This window comes from Lepidochelys kempii, chromosome 8 (assembly GCF_965140265.1).
Source record: "Lepidochelys kempii isolate rLepKem1 chromosome 8, rLepKem1.hap2, whole genome shotgun sequence".
Classification (NCBI taxonomy): Eukaryota; Metazoa; Chordata; order Testudines; family Cheloniidae; genus Lepidochelys; species Lepidochelys kempii.
The window spans coordinates 96,689,935-96,715,271 of record NC_133263.1 but is presented as its reverse complement, the minus strand read 5'-3'; the positions used below and the strand labels follow the sequence as shown (position 1 = coordinate 96,715,271).

Below are 25,337 nucleotides of genomic sequence, written 5' to 3'. Positions count from 1 at the left end.
CTGAACCTCTCTCAGGAGCCCCGACAGCTGTAGCCATGACACCCTGCACATGACAACCGCTGTAGAGATGGACCTAGCGGCAGTGTCTGCAGCACCCAAGGACACTTGGAGAAAGGGTCTGGCTAATAACTGACCCTCCTTAATGATGGCCTGGAAGTACTCTCTATGCTCCTGTGGAGGATGTTCAATAAAGGTTGCAAACTTCTTGTGATTTGTGAAGTCATACTTGGTCTTGATTGCCTGATAGTTTGAGATCCAAAATTGGAAGGTCACAGATAAGTATGCCTTTCAGCCAAAAAGATCTAACATCTTCTGGTCCTTATCATAAGGAATAGACCAGGAGTAATGCTGTTTACCCCACTTTTTTACAGCATCCACCATTAGGGAATTAGGTGGGGGAGTGGGAAAACAAAAATTCTGAGTCCCTGAGGGGTACATTATATTTCTTATCTACCCATTTACAAGTTGGCAGGATGGTGGCAGAAGTTTGCCAAACAACCTTTGCTGGATACAGGAGTGCTTCATTAATGGGTAGCACAATCCCAGTGGGTATAGCCCACTGCAGAATGTCCAGGAGTTTGTGTTGTGAGACTTTAACCTTCTCAAGAAATATCTGGAGGCTGTCAGCCACCCTCTTCACAAGGTCCTGGAATTGGCTGGAAGTTGGTAAATGGCTGCCGATACGCTGTCCAAGGATCCCAGTATGGCCATTCAAAATCAGTCCAGAAAGACCCCTGAGCAGCATGGCAAATCAAAGCTGGGTACACACATGGTTGGGTCAGTTATAAGAGACTGGTTTCTGATGTCAGCTGCAGACCATTCTTCATGCCACATCAACGATGCAGAGAAATCTGGGCAGGGCACGTGGGCAGACAACGGGGGCCTCTCTGACAAGTATGCTTTTTGGGTGGTCGAAGACACTGTGTATAGTGGTAGGCTCAGGTCTGCCCTGATCTTCTCAAACATTGTAGTTGTAGCCTCCACATGACATGTGTGAACAAACGATGTTGCTTAACACAGGGAGCCCTGGTACTGGTGTGGGTCAAACTGTCCCAGTCACGATGCACATGGTTGAGAGTAGTTGTGGGTCAAACAACTTGACCTGAGACGAATGTAGCCAGACTGGAGCAACATATTCTGCTGTGGAGTATCAGAGGGCTAAACTGGATGATCAGAGAGTTTGAGCGTTTGCTCCCCATGAAGTGCTGGCCAATTTACTTAGGAGGTTGTCACATGACCTCACCTTAGCTACAGTTTTCCTCAAGTGGTTAAGATATGTGAGAGATCTGATCTAGGATTCCTCTGAGTCAGACTGGGTGGGATTTGTATTTCAAGCAATGTCCATTGAGAAGGACAGTCAGTTCTTGGGCTGCTCTGCCATTGTAAAAATGGAACACATTCGAAACAGTCTTGGTCACATTTACTGATTGTAAGTGCCACCAAATACAGTATTCAGCCATCTTAGTCAAGTCAGCATTTTAGGGTGTCTTCAAGTTCTAGGAATGACTGTGCTTAGACACCTAAGCAAACGTCATCTGTGCACATGAACTGTGGGACTGGGTAAGCAAGAGGTCATTTGTGTACAGATTGAAAAGCAACAGTGCCAGCCCAGAGCTTTGGGTAGACTGCTGGTTTGTCTTTTCCACAGGCTAACTCTGTCTCCCGTGTGCACTTGGAAACATCTGTTGTGGAGAAGGTCAATGACGTTGACTACATATGCTGGAAGTGCTCTTGACAATTTGACTGAGAGCCCCGTGCACCAGACCACATCATATGCTGCTGTCAGGTCCAGAAATATGGCTCCTGTCTTCAGGTTTTTCTGAAAATCATTTTTGAAGAATGTTTTCAAAACTAGCACTTGATTGCAGGTACTCCAACCTGTCCAAAAGCCTGCTTGCTTAATGCTGAGCACTGATTCCACTTCTGGGAGATGCGCTTGGGAGCGAGATGCTCCAGCACCTTGAATGGCACAGACAACGGGGATATCAGTTGATAGCTTGCAACATTATGTGGCTCTTTCCCCAGTTTCAGGAGAGCAATGACTTTTGACATTAACAATGTCTTTGGAATTCACTCTTTGTGAAGAACTGCACCAGTCACTGATAAGCATGAGTCCTGAGGTGCTTCAATCATATGGCAATATGTTGTCATAACCAGGAGCAGTGCCACAATTACTGTCACTTACGATTTGGTCTAACTGTGGCTGTGAATGACTCTACGTGTTGCTGAGTCTCTGACAGAACTGGCAGCTTGGTTTCGTATGCCAGGTGGTTGGCTTAGGGATGGTGGCTGCTAAGCTTTGCCGAGACAGCAAATAAAATTCCAGCATTTCCAGCTTAAGTGTATGATGTCTAGATTTTGAGCAGTCTTCCCATTGTGCCTGTCTAGCAGCCTCCAGTGACTCGATTACATGGTCAGCAATACCTGGATCACCAGAGGATCCATAGTGACCAAGCAGTTTAGTAACATTCAGCATGAAGGCACAGCATGTAGACTGGACGGTGGTTGTGCAATATGGATGCACAAGCAGCTTTGAAGATGGCTCCTCGGAATCGACTGAAAGCTTTGTAGACCAGGATGATGTGTGATGGTAAGGAGATGACATTTTTCTAGAGCTTCTGTGTACTTTTTCCAGTCTGCCTTTCTGAAGTTCCATCTTGGTTTGTCAAAGGATCTAATGATTGGGAGTTGTAGGCCAAAGTGGATAATGGAAGGTCTGTGTGGGACGTCTTTCAAGACGAGACAATGATACAGGTTGGGAGTGGCCATCCATGGATGACACCCAGCATAAATCAGGAGAGCATTCTCTTGCCGGTAATTATTTGCTATACCACTTGTTTACATCCTGCTATGGCATCTCAAATTAATTACAGATTACACTTCCCCGTAGAATGTGGCAGGTGGAGTTCTGCTCCATCACCAATGGGGCACCAAGGTCTTTTGCATGAACAGTATTCAATATCAGTGCAGATGTCATTATTTTAAACAGAAGAGTTAACAGCTAATAGGTAATTCTGACACAAAAGCTCATTGTGAAGAAGATCTAAGGCCTGTGGAAAAGCTAACACAAACAGGAGTAAAAGAGACAAATGTCCTGCTGCTTGGACAGAAAACAAAATATTGATGTAGCCATGAGAAGGGCATGAGCTCCTATCTGAACTCTGGAGGTATTCACTGCCAGTGTGCTTCAGAAGTAGCAGTGTGTGTTAAATAATTCTCTGTGTATGAATGTGTAACCCTTACCCACCCCAGATACACGTTTTCTAGAGTGTCAGACTTTCAGAGTGAAATCTCAGCATCCATCCCAACCATCTTCCTATTTACACTGCCCCAGTGTGCTCACAGGGCTATTTACATACCTGGCTAGTCACTTCATTACCTCCTCACAGCTTGGGCAAATTTCCCTAACCCTGGAATCTGAGCTACGGCAGCCTACAGACACCCTGTAGCTCTGTTACTTACTGAAACTAGTAAATGGCCCTCTGATCATTAGCTGAAAACCAGAACAAATCACTATAGATGCTGCAATAGGGTGCAATACCAATGCAAATGAGAGTGCACAAGAAGGAGGCTTGGTGCATAAATGAAATGCAGCTGCACTTTGATTAAACACACGACTAGCAAATACATCTGGATACTGTGTTCCAGTGACAAGCAGACTATGTTTTCAGCAGGTGCCTGTTACATAATATGGGCACTCTATCCACTATATCCACTCTATCCCCCCCTCTGCCATAAAAACACCTGGAGAGGGGGATAGAGTGGAAAAAAATATGGTATGGTTTAAGGCACTGGACCACAGTTTAGGAGTCACGACTCTGTGGATCTGCCAGAGATTTCCTGTGCAAGGTTGGGCAATTCGCAATGGCTGTATGCGCAATGGGGACATAAGTGATGCAATGCTGAATGTTGCAGCACCTGGCTCTTAGGTGCCCTGCTGCTTAGTGGAATTCACAACCCCAAGTCAGGCACCCACCCAAGCTTCCCACACAATGTATGGGGAGAATTAGGCACCTAAGAATGGGATTCACAAGAGCCAGCAAGCTGAGTGGGGAGCTGTCTAAACTAGCCAAAGGAAATACTGTGGGGAAGGGGTGTGGCCTAAGCCCTGCCCCTCAAAGGCAGTTAGGTGCCTAACTTCAGGCCTCCCTCTGCTCAAATCCACAGCTGTAAACCCTCTCCTGCAGTCACAAGCACCTAACTCTGTATGAAATACTTTAAATATTCAGTGGAGCAAGGACTGGAACCTGGATCTCCCAGGGAAGTGCCCTAATCACTGGACTATACAGTTGTTTCCATGCCCTCTCTGGCCCAGTTACCGGTTAAGTATTTCATACACAATGGAGCAGCTTCAGCAGGAGAGACTGGGAGAGACTCATTCCAGGATGCTGCATAGCCTTGGAAGGTGGGAGACCTGGGTTCGTGTCCCTGATCCACATCAGGGAGAGAAGGCATTTGAACCCAGCTCTCCCACATCCTGGGTAAGTGCTCTAACCACTGGGATATTGGGGGAAGGGTCCGTGGCACTGTCACCAAGTTTCATGCAGGATCTGATCTGTTAGCTATGCTCTGAACACACCCATAGGATTGGGTCCCACTGGTGGAAGAGGTGGGGAAATGCCACATTTGTGAAATCTGCAGGGGCGTAGGTGTGAGTGAGGTGCCACACTCCTCAGTCCTGTCAGGACTTAGGTGGCTGTGCACATGCCCACAAGTACAAATTTAGGCACCTAGGGATTTTATTGGTGGAAATGTAGGCACCCACGGGGGCTTAGGTAGTAGCTGAGCTGTGGTTTTGTGAATGTCAATGTCGCCTAAATGTTGGACTTAGGCGGCTAAAGTATCAGTTAGGTACCTAAATCCCATTTGTGAACATACCCCTTAGTCTCTGTGCATTCCCTATCTGTAAAATGATGATAATGGCACTTCCTTTCTCCCACTATTTGCCTCTGTTGTGTATTAGACAGTAACCCCTTTGGGGCACGTCCTGTCTCTATGTTTTCGAGCAACATATACTACAGAGAGGCCCTGATTTCAGCTGGGGTCTCTAAACACTGTTGTAATACAAATACATAACAACTCAGGCAATGTGTGTGTGTGCAAACTTGCAGAGGTATCTGTTGGTACCACGAAAATGCTCTTGTGTTCTCCAATCAGATACCTGGTCATATGCCTGCACATTTTTGTAGGCCCACTTAAAATCTGGGCCAGCGTGTGTAACCAAATAAAAAGAGAGACACTCCGTGGTCCTATAGACAGACGCTGCTCACCATGCCGCTGTTCAATAGAATGGGGGCATCCTTACAGATCATCGTTATTATCAGTAGTATAAAATGAACTATACTATGTGTACCAGAACGCATACCTGCCCTGGCCCATTACCTGTATATCTTTCTGTAGAACAAATCACACCAGTATATCCTGTTTGTTGCCACCTCCACATCCAAAGCCACCACATTCTTCAGCATGGGGATGATGCGAGAGTAGTCCCTTTTCACCAGATCTATCTTACGTACCTCGTGGCGGTTGGTGAAGATCAGGTATGGACTCTTGCCTATCACAGAAAACAAACAGGCGTGGCTTTTATTTTACCAGCTGACTTGACAGCAGAGGTCCAAGTGCCACATCCAGCTCTCACTATGCAGGGCATAACATTGAGGGTGATCTCACTGAAGCCAAAGGCACCATGCTGCCCGCTTTATTTGCGGTTATATCCTGTGAGGGAGTTTTGCTGTGTACCAGAAGCAAATGTCACTATTTCCCAGAGAGGGAGCTGTTACATCAGAACATGAAGAGTCTGAGCAGCAGCAGCAGCTTGCCAGAGCAGCAGCAGCATTTGCTCTTATTCTGCTCAACATGTTAAGAAGTCACAAGTGAAAGAAACACTGAGGGGTTTCTTCACTCTAGATGATACATTTTTAACTGGTGTAGGGTCTCATTCGGGTTGCTCATGCCTGGATGAGCTAGGGGGGCTGGGGGTGAGTAGGCACAGCCACCCCTCCCCAACTTGCAAGCAGGGGGCAGTCAGAGGTCTCCTCGGGGTTGCACTGCTTGAGTACAAAGTGCAGAGGGACATTAGTGCCATGTCCAAGGAGATGGGCCCATGCCTGGCCACTGGCGATTGGCTCTGCAGATAGCACATCTGGCACCTCCTAACAGGAGGGGTGGGGGCACACTTAAGTATGCTCCAGCAAGAGCTCTTGGATTCACTCAGCTGGTGTCTGTCCTTTGCAGGCATGAAGCCTCTGGCCCCAACAGCTCATGTCAAATGTAATGGCATCCACCTCTACTGGGGTTGAGGTACTAAGGCCACAGGCCAGCCCAGAAATTCTAACAGGAAATGTCGAATTTATTTTTCTTATGACAAACTCAGGAGAGATGGAAGCATATTATCTGTGTTATTTTCCTCAGGAAAAAATGTATGCATCTCAGCTTCCTTTGTGACTGAGTTCTTACTCAGGCAAACCTCCCATTGTAGGGAGCGTAGATATGACAAAGGGATGAGCACTGCTTGTAAGGACCGAACCCTGGAGATATGTGCTGTCAGTGACCCTCAAAACCATCAGAAGTGGTGGATAATTCTGCATAGTTTCAGTGTGTTGACCTTTGACCTCAGCTCAGGGGATCAGGTAAATAAACATTTATATCTTAGAAAAAGTGAAGATGCTTGCTAAATGAGTGCAAATTAAACTAAATCTATAATGCAAGCAGGAGTAAGCAAAGAAATGTAAAGGTCATTTTAAAATGGGCTTTTCAGTGAGCCTGAAGCCTAGTATTTAGCTTGAGGCTACTGGTAGTAATAGTATACGGTCACATTAGGTCTAGTACAAATTAACATAAGTAAGTAACCTTGGGTCAGAAGACTTAGCCATATATATCATCTGATAAATGGTCTTGACCACAAAGGCTTTGTTTAGCTAGTCTCCTTAACTTCTATCTGCACAAATGATACAATTGTTGGAGCCCCCAAAATGGGTGCAGGCATGACAAATATGAACAGAAGGCCAAAACCTAATCAAATATGGTCTTAGAAATAGGTGGGTGTAAGCAGAGGTGGAATAAAGATTGGTGGGGCCCTGGACCAGAGCAAGTGGGGAGCCCCTGCCCTCCTGCCTGCAGCCCTGCCCACATACCCACCCATTCTGTCCCTTCCCTCTGTGTCCCTGCCCTGTTCCACCCACATTCCGTACCTCATCTGCGGTCCCACATTTGCTCCTTTCAGCCCTGCTCCCACTGCAACCCCAAGACTGGAGAAGCTCTGTCCCCCCACCACGGGCCTAGGGCCACTGTGGGGAGTAAGAGCTCCCCCAGCCCTCAGACCGCAGCAGGGAGCTAGAGTTCCTTCAGTCTCAGGGCCACAGATGAGGTCCCCACACTGGGGCTTCCCCTGCCACCTGGCACTGCTGTTGGGGAGTGAGGTTGGGGTGCAGGGGCTTCCCCTGCCCCACCCACCCAGCAATCCTGCCAGGGAATGGGGTCGGGGCATGGGAGTGCCCATTTTTTCAGGGCCTCCTAATTGGCCAGGGCCCCTGGGCAGAGATCCCATTGGCCCAGTGGCTAATGTGCCACTGGGTGCAAGGAGTAAGTCCATAAAAGAGGCTCAAACCCAACCCTCAGCAGGAGTGACAACCTTAATGCTTAATCTCACCCTAAGGGGAACCCAAATTCATGAATATACCTGATGAGGAGTCTGCTGTTACTCTTGTTTTTCTAATTCTGTGATTTTTGTTTCTATTCATCATGGTATTAATAAAACTCAAAGTCTTTCTCTGTCTCTCACAGTCGTCATCCTAATTAATCTCTGTGTAGTCCCCAAAGAACAAACCTAATAGTGATAAGTGCATTCTGCACCTCAAATTAATCATCAGACTACAAGTGGGAGCTTTGCTTGAGTAAGGACTGCATGATTTATCTCAGTGTCTCCTATTTTCAATGGTGAGAAGTCACTTCCTAAAAGACTTGAACTGAGGGGAAAATATTTAAGGAAAGAGTGAGTTTATTGAGAGTTACCCAACTCCCACTTGGAGGCAAAGACACCCTGCACCATGGGGGATAGATGGGACAGAGGGAACATTGGGAAGGGAAAAAAGAGCGATACAGGAGAAAGCTGAGCAAAGGTTCCATTTGGAGTTCTAAAAATGTGAGCCCCACCTCCACCCTCCAAGCCTGATAGGGCTCTCCCAGCAGGCACTCTGGCTTTAAAGCTACCCTGCAGAGACCCTGAGGGGGCAGGAATTTCTGAGCAGGGAGCAGAAGGGTGGGTCCTAGGACAACCCCTAGGTGACAACTCCAGCTGCCCCCAGACAGTGCAAGGAAGGGGTCCGGCGCGTACATAAAGTCTGCTGGACATGCTGACTTTAAGGACTTTTTATATACAATATATTAGGTATAATAAGAAAACTTATCTGAAATTCCCAGGACAAAACTTTACTGAGCCAGCTCCCTCAGGAAATCACTCCCCCAAAGGCCAATCTCTTCCATGAAATGATACTCAATATGGCTGATCCTAGACCTTTTATAATATAGCTTTCCAGCTCCCTGACATTAGCATATTTTCTTTTGCAATGAGCTGGGATGTTTGTTTCTTTTAGAGCAAGTGAGCTGCTGCGCTGTTCTTTTTGAGATTCGTGTAGAGTTTGGGGAGACGTGGGGGATGGGTCTGCGGGAAGGGCTGGCTAATCCAACTATTTTTGATTGTGTTCCTTTTTTCTTATTATTACTTAATTTTTGCTGCACTGTTTTTAAACACCTGTCAAGAGACTTTCCTTTTTAGTCTCATCTTCAAACTGCCAACTGCTGACTGTAATCTTGAGCTGCACACACTGCTAAAATATTCTGATCTGCATGACGAGTGGAGCTGTTGCCTCGGGACACATCTGCTGTAGCAGTTTTGTATAGTTTTAAATGAATGCATTTGGCTTTTAATTTTCCTTTTGTCTCCTTTCCCCCAACCCTTGGCCCATGGACCCACGTTTCTTTATAACACTCATACTACTGGGTCAGTCGGGTTTGAGTGCTTGCCGGGGTTGCCTTACCTACGGCTTTGCAGTTCTTGGACAGGGTGTCCATCTCGTATCCCTCGTAGCATTCACATTTGTAGTCCCCTTTGTAATTAATGCAGATCTGGCTACAAGCGTCTGGATTCTCACATTCATCTATGTCTGAAAGGAGCGTTTGAAACCCATCAATAACTTGAAATCAAACCATCTGTGATGGAGCAATGCTGGAGTGACTATAATTACGTCTCTGTACAGTGAAACAAGAGACTGCTGTTTGCATGTAAATTACCTCCACACGTTTTTTTATCCAGAAGCTTGTATCCGGGAGGGCATTCACATTCATAACCGATCTTCAAGTCTTTGCATATGTGTGAGCACCCACCGTTGTTGATCGAACATTCATTTTGGTCTAAAAGAAGCATACAGATTATTTAGGATAAAGGATGTTTTTTAATTACAAGACTGAGTACGTTAAAAGGCGTTGAGGTACCCAGAAATGTTTCAGTAGCTACCAGCTGCTGGTGATTGGGAGCCAGCAGCATGGAGCGCACTAGTGACTTCACAAGTAGAAAACACCCACCAAAATTCTCTCTTTCTCGGTATCACTCCAAACTGACATTTTAAAGTCCCTTTGGACTAGAAACCAGTGGCCTAAAATGCAAATCAGAGACCCTGGGGATACTGTACAAAATTCTTGGGTTCGCAGTTCCCATCCAGTCATAAATCTTTTGCTTCCAGGCATTAACTGCCTGAGAATTATCCCCATTTGACTTCCCCCTCTCCCTACTCTGGTGGCACATACCAAACTGTTTCCTTGAGCTGTAATAATCCATTCCAGGACAGTCATCTGACCCAGTGGTCCCAGCTAACTGGGGAGAGTCTATGTGGTATTACATATTCCCATCTAATACACCAGGGCAATCTATGCTGAGAGAGCCCCAGCATACACCAAGGTACAGTCCTTTGGAGATATTCCCACCTCACTTATGTACAGTCCGTACACAAGACACCCCGAGCTAACAGTGAGATGTGGACAGTCTGACTGCTGACAGCCTAATCTAACTCATGTGTACAGTCTATGCAGTGATAGTCCCATCTAAGACCAAAATGCTGTCTCATCAAATGCTGTTTTTCCCCCTTGTGCAAGAGCTGAAATTGAAAGAGTAGAATTATTGCATCCTCGTAACTATAACTGGAGAGAGGTTGAGGAAGGTTGTTTTCTTGCCAGAAAAAACATTTTTCTTGTTGTTCCAATTAACCTATACAAGGTGAAGAGAAATTTCTTCCTCTGTCTAGGATTGCTGATGCAGATGATGTGGGAGTTCTGGGGCATAGCGGTTCACTTGGGCATGCAGCCCATCAGCTTGAAGCTTTACTGTAATATACAGTCAGATTTATTTATTTTTACTTCTTGCTTCTGTGGATACCATTGTGTAGCAGTGTAGCAGCAGAACCATTAAACCAGTACCCTTGGAAGAAAATAAAAACAACAACAAGCCAATTAAAGTCAACGGGCTAGGAAAACATTGCACCAGGAGAGACAGCGACTCGGATGTAGTATGCTTCCACTTTCCTAACAAAGAAATAAGCATGTTATTAATAGCAGCAAGATCACTAGGCTCTGAGTCGCTGTCCACAGAGTCGTACTGTGTGCCATAGCTATTCTTTGACATTTATTAAATGGAAATTGCCTTTTACTATCGTTATATTGGCCTCTAGCCTATTAGACTGAACACATGCACACACACACAGACTTCAAAATGCTATAGGTTATTGTAACTTAAACAAGGATTTGCATGTCAATCACACTTCTGGTTACAGGGGTGCTTTGTAGCATGGATATAAAAACTACTCGAGCTCTGGTTCTCTCACTGCAGCTCTTATCATAGGCCTAGTTATCATAGGCCTAGAAGTAGGCCAACTGTGCTCAATTTTCTATTATGGAAGAACAGCCAATTACCCAAACTGGGGCCACATATCCACCTGACAATTTAAATAAGATGACTAATAAAACTCTGCATTGTTTGGCGCCCTTCTGAGGATCTCAAAGTGCTATGGAGAGGTGCTAAGTACACTTATGCCCCATTTTACAGATGGGGAAACTGAGACAGACAGTGGTTAAATGACTTGCTCAAGGTCACACAGTGAGCCAGTGGCTGGAACAGAACCTGTATCTCCTGACTCCCACGTCCCTGTTCTAATTACCTGCATGTTGCTGGCGGCGCCCCTTATGTTGTGCCATGTGGGCGCCACTCCAGAGGGTGCCAGAGCCGGTTCCCTCTGGATACTGCTGAGGAAAAAACTTCCGGCACCGGTGCACGTGGCGAGCACACACACCTAATATGGAATGGACATGAGCAAGCACTCGAAGAAGAACAGCAATGTTAAATCACTGTCTCCCAAGCATACACTCACATAGACTCCTCTGTGCTGAGCCAGGTGTGAGTGAAAGGTGTAATGCATCAATGTCCATGGGCTGATGATTTTGGGTGGAGGTGGAGACCCTATGAGATCCCCCTGTACAGTTTCCCCGTCTCTCTGTTTGGGTTGATATGGAGTGACAGGCGACACAAGTGGCTTGGCTAGCCTTTGTCAGCTCAGGGATAAGGTACAAAAGTCAGCACTAGATCTTCAGACCTTGGTCAGGGTCACGTTTCCCTATTTCTGAATCAGGATTTGAAAGAAAAAAAAATCTTCCTATATTTTTTCACCCAGTTACATTTTCTGAACTAGCCTCTTTGTACTACCAATATTTGAGGCCAGATTACTGCTGGTGTGCCAGCAATCTTTGAGGCCAGGTGTGCAAGGGTGGAAGGGAAGAGCACAAGGAGCCTTTCCCATACATCTTTGCATGTGAGCCAGCCACAATCACAGTCCTTGCACTGCCTGAGTACTCCAAACTAGTGCTGCTGCTGGCAGTATTCTCCTAAAAGGAGGGGTGAAAGCTCAATAACCCACCTATTTCCTGCACCAAGGAGTCCTCCAGGAAGAATGGAACTGCTCTTTGGTGGTGTGGTTTGGATTCTCTTGACCTTCTAACAATGTCGATGCAGCAAACAGGTGCTTATCAGAGATGTGCTTTTATGGCATCTGTGATTTTCACTAACTTGGAATCCAATGTAATTTTACACAGAGGGAATTTTTATCAGGCTCATTTGACACCATGCCCTTAATCCCTAACAAAAACCTCAATAACATGGAATCATAGAACACGAAGGGACCTCAAGAGGTCATCTAGTCCAGTCCCCTGCATGTAGAATATGGAACATGTAGAAACTGGAAATGGAAAACACCCATAGAACTCACTATCTGACAATAATACTCAGAAATCAGTTTCTATCTTTAAAGCATTTTACAAACACTAATTAGCCCACACACCAGTAATTACCTGGTGTCAGGGGGATCAGAATTTATGAGTTCCTTGCTCCTGGTCCTGTGCTCAGATCACACATCCCTCCATGAAGACAAAGTGCATTTCTTGGTGGAGTAGAATGGAGCCTCTGGGCAAGCCTCCAGTCACATCTGTGCAAGCCCAATGACCTCAGAAAGCCAGAGAGCCCAATTCTGCTTCCATTTATATCCATGCAATGGGTACAGTGTGTGCAGAGAGAGAGAGAGAGAGAGAGAGAGAGAGAGACAGAGTGCAGCTAGGAATGGCATTAGCAGCCACATGTTGTTATTCTGCTAGTCATGAGCACCAGAGAGAGAAGAGGTTAACACAGCAGCAATAAGAGGAAAGAGGTGTGTACTGTACCACATTCTTTCACAGGCTCGTCAGACCCGTCCCTGCAGTCTCTATGTGAATCGCACACTTTGACTCCATCAATGCACTCTCCATTTTTACACTGAAACTTCCTGGGGCTTTCACACGTGGACTCTGTTGTGTTGGGCAAGAGAGGAAAGCGACTAAATTAGATTAGGGTCATGATAATGAAGACTGAACATCAAGCTTCAAGAGGTTAAAATTAGCAGTAATGAGATGGTGTTAAGCAAAAGAATATTTAGACTGAACATCATGCAGGAATTTTTTTTTCAAAGAGTGAGGTCTATTAGGACTTTGGAAAAGTTCCTAAAGAAGCCCCATTACTGGACTAATTTAAAATGCTCTGTAAGGAACAACCCTGCATTGGCCTGGGGAGATGGATTAGGAAAGCTAATAGGTCTTTTAAATCTCCAGTGCCTACAATGCTCTGACTGAGCTGGACTTCTTATTGTATCATACACTGGAGTGTAAGGTGCATTGGCTAAACGTACCGTTAATGCAGCCTGCCTCATCGCTGTTGTCAGGACAGTCGTGTACCTTGTTGCACTGCTTTGCTCCATCGATACAGGTCCCGTCCCCACACTGGAACTCATCAGGGCGGCAGGTCATCAGTGCTTTAAAATGACACCAGGATGGATTTTAAATGGCTTCATACAATAGTCTTTAACCACATACAACAGACTCTTCATTTGTCTTATTAACCTGTACCTAACATGCTCCCTGGGGTCCTCTACCCAATTTAAAACATGAATTATATGCAGAGTTCACTGAGTATATTAAAGGGCTCAACAGAAACTCAGTAACTCTTTCCCTGTGCAGGGAGCTTTAAGAGTTAACAAACTTGGGCTCTGGGAGACCAACAGGGGTGAGGGCTCGTCACTGAGAATGTCCTGCCTGTGGCCCTCAGATGTTTAAACATGGCAGCTGAGGTGCGCCAGTTGATCTTACCACCCATGGCAGAGCACAGGGAGTGAAGTGGGTCTCTAAGCTTAGCCAGGACCAGCCCGTACAGGGCAAAACCAATACCTTGAATAGCAGCCCACAGCCAATCAGTGCAGACAATGGAGCTTCCTGTCAGAAACAACGGTAAGCAAGTGGGCAGCCAAATTCTGTGCTCACGGAAGTTTGAGTGGTCTTCAGCTTTAGCCCATACGAGGCGCACTGCTGCACTCCAATTCAAAGAAGATGAAGGTAGGGAGGGCCGTGTGCCGACGCTGGCTACCTTGCCTCAGCTTTTTATTTATTTTAGAGACAAAAAGATTTTTTTAAAAAATACATTTTGAAACATGTCCAGCCTGAGGTCATGGGCCAAATTCATCCCTGGTGTAACTCCACTAAAGTCAATGCAGTTACACCAGGGATCAATCTAGGACTGGAGATGCTGAGTACTCAGAAGTCAAACTGAAGACCAAAGGGAGCTGTGAGAATTCAGCTGAGAGCCAGGCTTCGTGCTACATTACAATCTGAAAACATCTCGGCAGACTCAGACCATGTTTCAAGCCTGGAACTAATTTTCCTGGTCAGGTTATTACTGACTCAAAACAGGTCTTCACAACAGAAACATTAAGAAATCCCTCTGCTACAGAGGGCTAGAGCCTTGCAACACTCGGAGTTACGATGCTTAACTTCTGAGTACCTGGCTGCCTAGTGAAATTCACAACCTTGATTTAGGTGCTCAGGGTCCCTACACAATGCTGGGGGAGAGTCAGGTGCCAGAGAAAGGGATTCACAGAAACCACCACACTGAGCTGCCAAAACTAGCCAGTAGGAAATGCTGAGGAAGGGGTTGGGTCTAAGCCCTCCCCCTCAAAGGGAATTAGGCACCTAACTCCACCAGAGGGAGGCGTCTCCGCCCACTTGGAATTCACAGCTCTGAACCCTTTCCCTAACCCTGGAGTTAAGCCCTAAGCCAGTCCTTTCTGGCAAGAAACCTAGGAGGAGTTGGAGGAAATGGTGATGGGCCCCCTTGTGCTCAAAAGACCAGGGGTTAGGGCACTCACCTGGGATGTGGGAAACCAGGATTCAAGTCCCTGCTCCAAATCAGGCAGGGCAGGGACCTGAACCTGCGTCTCCCACAACATCCCAGGTGAACGCAACTGATTGCTGGGCTGTAGTGTGAGGCACCACTGCCTCCTCTGTCTTCTGTGTGAGGTAGGCGTGTCCTGATGAGGCCCTGCAGGCAAGACAGGTGGGAGAATGACTGATCTGAAAATCCCACCGGGGCTGGGTGTGAGCTAGAACACCGGGTTACTCGGTGGTGTCAGGACTTAGGTGTCACTCTGCTTCAGGCACATATATGATTAGGCAGCAGCTGAGTGGGGTTTTGTGAATGCCAGTGGCACCTAAACGCTGACCTTAAGCACCTAAAGGGACAGGCAGACATCTACGTCCCCCTTGTGAATCTAGCCCAGAGCCCCTACCTGAAGCCACGTCTTCCTCGAGCTTATGTTAACAAACGGCCTCCATAGCTGAGACTCTCATTTATACTGACAATGAATAAGGCTCTGATCAAGTCACAGAGGTCGTGAAAGTCATGGAAACTGTGACCTCCAGCAACCTCTGTGACTTCAGCAGTGGGAAGCAGCAAGGTCCTCTGCTGCCCATGGGGGCTGCGAGCTGCAGGGGCTGCCAGAGGTGGTGGGGAACCCCCAAGCTTGTGGGCAGCGGGGGAACCCCTGAGCTCCCAGCCACCACAGGCCCCCAATGCTGTGGATGGTCAGGGTACCCCACAGCTCCTGGCTGACATGGGAGCCGGTAGCATCCCACAGCTCTTGGCCCCTGTAGGTGGTGGGGGAACCTCCAGCTCCCAGGCCCCGTGGGCCCCTGGAGCTGCGGGCAGTGGGGGTACCCTGCAGCTCCCGGCCCCCATGGGCAGCAGGGGACCCCTCCTGAGCTGCAGGTGTATCCCGCAACCCCCAGCTGCTGCAGGTGGCTCCTATCCCCTGCGCAGCAGCCCCACTTCAGGTGGTGTGGTGACCCGCAGATCCCCATTTTGTCCCAGATGCTTTTAGTAAAAGTCAGACTAAAAATATCCATGACAAAATCTTAGCCTTAACAATGAGTACAGAAGCTCTATAGATGCTCACGGATAGCAGCTGCCAGTTTGATTGCAAAGGAGATCTACAGCCCCCTGGGTATGTTACACATTACAGTTCAGAGGAGTCCATCTTCCAAATGTTTCCTCAAAATTCTATTAAAGTAGCAAACCATTTGAAAGTCTTTACTGTTGTGTTTCTCCTTTGGGGGCTGAAGCTGGGTTTTACATGACAGAAAATCATTGCTGCTGAATAGCTATAGGACGTCAGAGCTGATGCTAATTCATGTAATCCGAAGCCACGTGGCAGCATTTCCTTGACAATTTCACAAACTGTCTTTAAATACAGAAATTATGGCTTCTTCAAGTGCTTGCTCATGTCCATTCCAATTAGGTGTGGGTGTGCCGCGTGCACGATTGTCAGAAAGTTTTTCCTCTAGCCGTATCCGTTGGGTCAGCTGTGGAGCCCCGTGGAGTGGCACCTTTATGGCAGTGTATATAGGTCCTTGCTGACACACCTTCTGCTCAGTTCTTTCTTACTGCTAGTGATGGCTGTTGGAGCAGCTCGGTCTTGTGTATTTAAAGTGCCTACTTAGCGGTCTTTCTTTGAATAGTTGTTGTAAATAGTCACCCACTAGCGTTAATTAGTTGAATAGTACTTAGCTGGAAGATCTTCCCTGATTCCCTTTCCACCGGACAGGGGCATGCCTTGGTCCCAGGGCTTTAAGCCCTGTGAGAAGTGCCTGAAGCCTATGCCACATGGTGATCCGCAGGATTCCTGCCTCAAGTGCCTCGGGAAGGGTCATCAGGAGGATAGGTACAAGATATGTAGGGGTTTTAAGCCCAGAACAAAGAAGGAGAGAGACTCTTGCCTGAAGCTCCTCCTAATGAAATCTGCACTTTGCCAACAGCCTCAATGCGCAGCGCACCGGCGTGGGAACCCTTGGCACTGAGGAACAACTCCTGTAAGAAGCATCGACATCGGCACTGCTCCACGGCCCCGAGGCTCAGCTCCACCTCACGGTACCATTCACAATTGCCGGTGCTGCATAAGAAGAAGATGGACAAGGGTCGCTCACCGGCAGGGCACACCAGTGGGGTGTGTCCTGTGTTGGGACTCCCCAGACCTGGCCTGCAAGTCCCACAGCTGTTGACTCCAGCCATGACAGGGGGGCCGCTGAGTCCAGTGCGGATGGGCTCTCCAGTGCTGTTGGACCTATCAGTGGACAGGACAGTAGTCCTTCCCTTGTTCCCAGACCTCATCACACAAGAAAACGGCAGGATACGACATCCTAACCTGGAGTCCCGCCACCCCACAGCGTGGAAGCTCCATGGTTAAACCAGTCTCAACTTCAGTTCAGGAGGTCTTTCTCGGAAGCAGGAAGCACTCTATTCGAGCCACTTACCTCACTAAGTGGAAGCAGTTCTTGATTTGGTCTATGCAGAAGGGTACTCCTGCACCACAAGCCTTGATCCCATATGTTTTGGACTACCTGCTCAACTTGAAATGGCAGGGGTTGGTGACCTCTTCGATCAGGTACACTTGGCTGCCATCTCTGCCTTTCACCCAGGGGTAGAGGATAGGTCAGTCTTTGGAAACCTGATGGTAGGCCGCTTCTTCAAGGGGCTGGATAGACTGTGTCCTCAGGTGAGGCAGCCTCTTCCTCATTGGGACCTCAATCTAGTCCTTGCCAGGCTTATGGACCCCCTCTACTTGAGCCCATGGCAACATGTTCCTTGCTTTACCTATCTTGGAAGGTAGCTTTCCTAGTGGCCATCAGCTCAGCCAGAAGGGTCTCTGAATTCAAGGTGCTGACATCTGAGCCCCCTTTTATAAAGACAAGGTGCAACTTCACCCACACCCTGCGTTTCTCCCTAAAGTAGTCTCTCAATTCTATACAAATCAGGACATTTCCTCAAGCCACATGCCAATAACAGAGATCGCATGCTTCATTAATTGGATGTGAGATGTGCCCTGGCTTTCTATATCAAGCGCACAAAGCCATTTCAGAAGTCCCCAGAGCTCTTCATCACCGTCGCAGAGAGGATGAAAGGGCTTTCCATCTCCTCCCAACACATATCATCCTAGATCATGTCGTGCATCAGGACTTGCTATGACTTGGCCAAGATTCCGGCCCCAACGTTGACAGCGCACTCTACAAGAGCTCAAGAATCATATGCCACTTTCCTAGCTCAAGTGCCCATTCAGGACATATGCAGGGCAGCCACATGATCCTCTATCCATACCTTCACCTCGCATTACGCAATTTCTCAACAGTCCAGAGATGACGCAGCATTTGGCAGAGCAGTGCTGCAGTCTGCAACCAGAGGAACTCCGACCCCTCCTCCAAGAATACGGCTTGGGAGTCACCTAATTGGAATGGACATGAGCAAGCACTTGAAGAAAAAACGGTTACCTACCTCTCATAACTGTTCTTCTTCGAGATGTGTTGTTCATGTCCATTCCAAATCCCACCCGCCTCCCCTCTGTTGGGAGTATTCAGGCAAGAAGGAACGGAGCAGGCGGTGGGTTGGCAAGTAACTATATACACTGCCATAAAGGCGCCACTCCAGGGGGCTCCACAGCTTACCCGAGGGGTACCGCTAGAGGAAAAACCTTCCGACAATCTCAAAGAACAACAGTTATGAGAGGAAGGTAGCCATTTTTTTTAGATACCCCAAAAAGAGCCAAGAGACATTAAGTGAACTACCAGCAAGTATCATAAAGTGCAAGCCATGGCACAGTGTTATTCTTCACAGCATCATACAGGATGCAAAATGCAGATTTAGGATGACTTCAGTTGACTAAACTCTAGCATGTACAGAATTGCTGCATGACATTTTATATAGCAATGACAACTGCAGCACCTGTGGAGGCATGGGGGAAACTTAGCATTTATAAATACAGCATGACAAAATAAAGCTGTGAAGCGGCATTGTCCCCTCCCCCCCAGAAAGAAGTCAAACGCACCCAATAAATGACAGGTTTCAGAGGAACAGCCGTGTTAGTCTGTATTCGCAAAAAGAAAAGGAGTACTTGTGGCACCTTAGAGACTAACCAATTTATTTGAGCATGAGCTTTCGTGAAGTGAGCTGTAGCTCACGAAAGCTCATGCTCAAATAAATTGGTTAGTCTCTAAGGTGCCACAAGTACTCCTTTTCTTTTTACCCAATAAATGCACAAAGATAAACCTTTTGCAAAAAACCCTAAGGGAAAAAGCTTTCCCAAGTAATAAACAGTGTCCTAGGAGCCACAGCTTTGTTACCATCAAATTCTAGAAGCTAAATAATTGTGAGACAGGTAAGTGGATGGCAGACCTCGAGAGCAACATCTAGTGGACCTACTGGATCATCAGTTTCATTTTCTTCCTTGTAGGTGGCACTCTTTCCTCTAAATCAGCAGTGAAGCAATTGCCCAACCCAATCCTACACTTATTCAAGTTAGTGAGATTTTTGTCACTCAGTTCAACGAGAGAAGGCCTGCAGTTTATCAAGTAATTTGGGACTCTCAAGACAAAAAGGCTCTATGCACCTTGAATATATTTATTTATTATTAGTAGTAATATTAGTAACAATAATAAGACTCCCTAATTTAGGTTTTATTTAAAAATAATAATTTAACCAACCTTACTGTAAAGAGAAATGTTTCCATTTTGTAGAAAATGAAATCCATTTGTACGAAACCCAAACCCAATATTGTACAGCTGCATGAGAATTTGAGGGGAAACTTGTTAACACTAGTTTAGTGTCTTTATCCAAGCTGAATGGACAGCAAAATGCATAAATACCAGATGGTGCAAAGACTTAGTATGGAAAAAAATACTTTTGCAATTGGAAAAGTACAGTGATCAGAATAATTCACCAGAAGTTTGAAAAGTGTTGTGATTTTCACAGGTGCTGATCACCTGTACCTCCAACTGACCCAATGGGAACTGCACATGCTTAGCGCCTCCGAAATACGGCCACTGAGGGCCTCACATTTGGCATCCGACACTTCTGACCATTTTGGCTAAAGTTTGTAACACAAAAGCCAAAGAAGTTAATAAGCATAAAAGGAACCATAAAACTCCACAGCCTGGGGTTCAACACAGTTCCTATAAACATGGTTTGAAGCCTAACCTTCCCATGAGCCATATCCCCCACTGTCTCTCCAGTGGTCAGTTTATTGCTCTTTCCCTGAACATCTGGATAAGCGGAATGAGCAGCTGAGCTAAATTTAACTCTTTGGTCACCAAGGACCAGGTAGTCCCCTAAAACCCTATCGGATGTGAAAAGAACATTCAATTTTTAAAAATTCTTTCACTTTTAATCACCTAAGTGTGACAAGGGGAACAATTTAAAAAAAGAAAAGGAGTACTTGTGGCACCTTAGAGACTAACAAATTTATTTGAGCATAAGCTTTCGTGAGCTACAGCTCACTTCATCGGATCCTCCTGAAGGTCGAAACAGCATACTGGACTTCTACATAGAGTGCTTCCGCTGACGTGCATGGGCTGAAATTGTGGAAAAGCAGCATCACTTGACCCATAACCTCAGCCGTGCAGAACACAATGCCATCCACAGCCTCAGAAACAACTCTGACATCATCATCAAAAAGGCTGACAAAGGAGGTGCTGTTGTCATCATGAATAGGTCGGAATATGAACAAGAGGCTGCTCGGCAGCTCTCCAACACCACTTTCTACAAGCCATTACCCTCTGATTCCACTGAGAGTTACCAAAAGAAACTACAACATTTGCTCAAGAAACTCCCTGAAAAAGCACAAGAACAAATCCGCACAGACACACCCCTAAAACTCCGACCAGGGGTATTCTGTCTGCTACCCAAGATCCATAAACCTGGAAATCCTGGACGCCCCATCATCTCAGGCATTGGCACCCTGATAGCAGGATTGTCTGGCTATGTAGACTCCCTCCTCAGGCCCTACACTTCCAGCACTCCCAGCGATCTTCAAGACACCACTGACTTCCTGAGGAAACTACAATACATCGGTGATCTTCCTGAAAACGCCATCCTGGCCACTGTGGATGTAGAAGCCCTCTACACCAACATTCCACACAAAGATGGACTACAAGCCATCAGGAACGGTATCCCCGACAATGTCACGGCAATCCCGGTGGCTGAACTTTGTGACTTTGTCCTCACCCATAACTATTTCACATTTGGGGACAATGTATACCTTCAAATCAGCAGCACTGCTATGGGTACCCGCATGGCCCCACAGTATGCCAACATTTTTATGGCTGACTTAGAACAACGCTTCCTCAGCTCTCGTCCCCTAACGCCCCTACTCTACTTTCGCTACATTGATGACATCTTCATCATCTGGACCCATGGAAAAGAAGCCCTTGAGGAATTCCACCATGATTTCAACAATTTCCATCCCACCATCAACCTCAGTCTGGACCAGTCCACACAAAAGATCCACTTCCTGGACACTATGGTGCTAATAAGCAATGGTCACATAAACACCACCCTATACCGGAAACCTACTGACCGCTATGCCTACCTACATGCCTCCAGCTTTCATCCAGACCCCACCACACGATCCATTGTCTACAGCCAAGCTCTACGATACAACCGCATTTGCTCCAACCCCTCAGACAGAGACAAACACCTACAAGATCTCTATCAAGCATTCTTACAACTACAATACCTACCTGCTGAAGTGAAGAAACAGACTGACAGAGCCAGAAGAGTACCCAGAAGTCACCCACTACAGGACAGGCCCAACAAAGAAAATAACAGAACGCCACTAGCCATCACCTTCAGACCCCAACTAAAACCTCTCCAACGCATCATCAAGGATCTACAACCTATCCTGAAGGACAACCCATCACTCTCACAGATCTTGGGAGACAGGCCAGTCCTTGCTTACAGACAGCCCCCCAACCTGAAGCAAATACTCACAAGCAACCACACACCACACAACAGAACCACTAACCCAGGAACCTATCCTTGCAACAAAGCCCGTTGCCAACTGTGTCCACATATCTATTCAGGGGACACCATCATAGGGCCTAATCACATCAGCCACACTATCAGAGGCTCGTTCACGTGCACATCTACCAATGTGATATATGCCATCATGTACCAGCAATGCCCCTCTGCCATGTACATTGGTCAAACTGGACAATCTCTTCGTAAAAGAATAAATGGAGACAAATCAGATGTCAAGAATTATAAACATTCAAAAACCAGTTGGAGAACACTTCAATCTCTTTGGTCACTCGATTACAGACCTAAAAGTTGCAATTCTTCAACAAAAAAATTTCAAAAACAGACTCCAACAAGAGACTGCTGAATTGGAATTAATTTGCAAACTGGATACAATTAACTTAGGCTTGAATAGAGACTGGGAGTGGATGGGTCATTACACAAAGTAAAACTATTTCCCCATGTTTATTACCCCCACACCCCCCACTGTTCCTCAGACGTTCTTGTCAACTGCTGGAAATGGCCCACCTTGATTATCACTACAAAAGGTGTCCGCCCCCCCGCCCTCATGCTGGTAATAGCTCACCTTAAGTGATCACTCTCGTTACAGTGTGTATGGTAACACTCATTGTTTCATGTTCTCTATGTATATAAATCTCCCCACTGTATTTTCCACTGAATGCATCTGATGAAGTGAGCTGTAGCTCAGAAAAGCTTATGCTCAAATAAATTGGTTAGTCTCTAAGGTGCCACAAGTCCTCCTTTTCTTTTTGCGAATACAGACTAACACGGCTGCTACTCTGAAACCTGTAATTTAAAAAAATGTATCTTTACAATGTTCTTATAAGTACAACAGCATCATACTTACAATGTTGTGGCAAAAGCTATCATGGGACCTGGTAGGCAGGTAAGGAGTGTGGGAGGTGGTGGGACATTGTCTGCGTGCCTTTTTATAATGAAACTGGGACATAATTCCATTTCAGTATAATTGGCTGAGTGAATACAACAGGCCACCAATCAGGGGCATTCCCACAGCAACAGGATATCCTGTCTTAGAGAGGAGGGCTGTGTTTTTGCAGAGCTCCTCAATGTGCAGAGCTTAGTTTATATGCACCAGCTGTTCAGAAAATTGCAGTGCTATTTTGGAGGCTTAAACCAATGGAATCTCAGCACTTTTCTAGCTCCTCTTCAGTTCCACAGAATAGAAACAAAGCAAGAACCTGTTATATTAACTGCTACACATAACACAACTATGTTTTACATTTGCAAACTCTGGACAAAAAGACAAGCTGCTCAAATTCAACAGGCACATTCCAGGCTCAAAGCTGGTATTCGCGTTGCCAATTATCCCAGAGTCTTTAATGACACACATGGGGATTTGTGCCAAACAACTTCCATCTGAGGCATTTATTACTTTTTGAAAATAAAGTCACTTTGCAGTTTTATGGCAATTTTCATATGCGTGTCTCAAAGCACTTTTCAGGCATTAACTAAGCCTCAAGATAAGTCCTATTTTATGGATGGAAGGACTGAGGCATAGAGAGTTGGAAGTGACACGAGAAGACTGTTGTAGAGTCAGGATTAGCTCTCAAGAGCCCTGATTCCTAGTTATTTGTTCTAAGCACTGTCCAATATTCCCCTTCTGTATGTACAACCTATATTTCAAAGGAGAACTTTTAAGATAACAGGTCTGGATTGTGAGGCTGATAAATCCAAACTATAGATTATATTAGAAAAATATATTTTGAGTGTATTTATATGAATTCAGAAAAAAAACAACTGTCACAGACAAATTCCTTGAGCCAGCCCATTCTATCCTATTTATTTTCTCTCTCTCTGCCAAAGCATTTTCACTAGTTGTCACCCTCAATGGGTAGCCTAGTCTTTCATTCATCCAAAATGATTATGACAACAAGTGACTGATGCTGGCCTCAAGAGAGATTTTTTTTAAGTGGTTAATATCCCTCTATTATGTATAATACAAAAACCCCAATAGCTCCATGTGCAGGAAAAGATGTCAAATTGATATCGTCTGTCCTGAACTTACTCTAATCAGCTCAAATCTATGGCATTTTTAATACCTATTGTAGAGGTATCAAAGCACCAGATGATGAATGCCATGTCATATATTTGCAATTTCTTCTGTATCTTTAATAAAAAAAAGACTTAGAAAGTTCAGAAAGAGAAGAAAACCTCAGCTGTCTGGGCCAGATCCCCAATGGGTGTAAATCAGGGTAGCTCCACTGAAGTGATTTACAACAGCTGAATATCTGATTCTCTGTTTCCACAACTCTTTGTTTAGCAAACTCAGATCTTTTTGTTTTATAAGGGCACCGACAAACCTTTTAGTTCTCCCATGTCACTTTTAAAGCTGTGTAATAGATGGTACATTTATATTTCAGCTGTGTGCTGCAGAACACGCACCATCTACCGTCACCACCTGGGTGCAGCTTTTTTATGGTTAGGAGCCACACTGGCTTAATCTAGGAATGATCAATTAAACACACAGATACCCACACACATAGCCACATATCCTCTCTTCTCTGGTGCATTAAGGGTCTCCTTTCCCACTACATACAGCTTTAGTGGACTAATTATACTGTTATTTACACTGGTTTTACATGAGTGTTCTGAACTTCATTTACTTCAGTGGAGTTACTCCTTATTTATATCACTACAAGTGAGAGGAGAATCAGGACCTGCATGTGTCAAGGAGCTCTCCAGAGAAAGGTTGGTGTAACAGTCAAAGCATCAGTGTTGAAATACCTGTGTTTCCTGGAGCCACAGGACCAAACCCAGCAGAGGCAGCTCTGCCATTCATCTCTTTCACATAGGTAAACTGAACATCATACAATTTACTGTACATGGATTTACTGCAGACCTTGTACACTAAAATTCCTGCCTTCTGAACATGAATGTTAAAGGTCCCAAGGCACTTTCCAAAGGAGTGGGAGTTTGCCCATCTCCCTGGCCATATTTCTTCTTTCCTTCACTATTATGCAGCTGTGCACTAGCTGGCAGTCATCACTGCCTCAGAGGAAGTTGCACTATGTGATGTTGTAGGGAGATATTTTGAAAAGTTTTCTATACAATTGTGAGATATTACTACTGCTGCCTGCTTTATACCATGCTCCTTCAAAGCTTCCTATCATGATGGCCGGAGCTCAGTGGATACCCTTTGGAACCCATCTCTACCCATGTTGGATCAAGCTAGGGGACGTCCCTGAGTAATAAAGTACTTTCTCGCCTCCAAGGTGGGCTAAGTGTAGTCCTAGTCCTGCCAACCATTTAGCAAAGGCGAGATGAATGCAGGGGTGAAAGTAAGTCGAGTGACTTACCGGTATGCTGGGGCCAGCTCTGGACCCCGGAAGGGGCGGGGCTGAGGGGGTCAGAGCTAGCCCCAGCCCACCCTGTAACGTAAGTGCCCCCTCCCCCACCGGGGTACAGCAGCAGCAGCCCGGGGCTCCAGGGGCTATTTAAAGGGCCTGTGGCTCCCATGCTTCTACAGCCCCGGTCCTTTAAATAGCCCCCAGACCCCTGGAGTAGTGGTGGTGGGGCTCCGGCAGCTATTTAAAGGGCTGGGGTGGTAGAAGCAGGGGAGCCC

The 25,337-nt window shown here is 46.1% G+C and overlaps 1 protein-coding gene across 2 annotated transcripts in view; it reads right to left on the bottom strand.

Moving 5' to 3' along the window:
- LRP8 (LDL receptor related protein 8) overlaps positions 1-25,337 on the bottom strand; it is a 298,502-nt gene that overhangs the window by 26,614 nt on the left and 246,551 nt on the right. The window contains exons 6-10 of one of the 2 annotated variants that reach the window (XM_073357653.1): positions 13,254-13,376; positions 12,754-12,876; positions 9,289-9,408; positions 9,036-9,161; positions 5,383-5,554 (exon numbers count right to left, since the gene is read on the bottom strand). In XM_073357653.1, coding sequence (XP_073213754.1) covers positions 5,383-5,554; positions 9,036-9,161; positions 9,289-9,408; positions 12,754-12,876; positions 13,254-13,376 — 664 coding nt within the window. The remainder of the gene's footprint in view (positions 1-5,382; positions 5,555-9,035; positions 9,162-9,288; positions 9,409-12,753; positions 12,877-13,253; positions 13,377-25,337) is intronic. The other variant, XM_073357654.1, reaches the window with a different exon arrangement.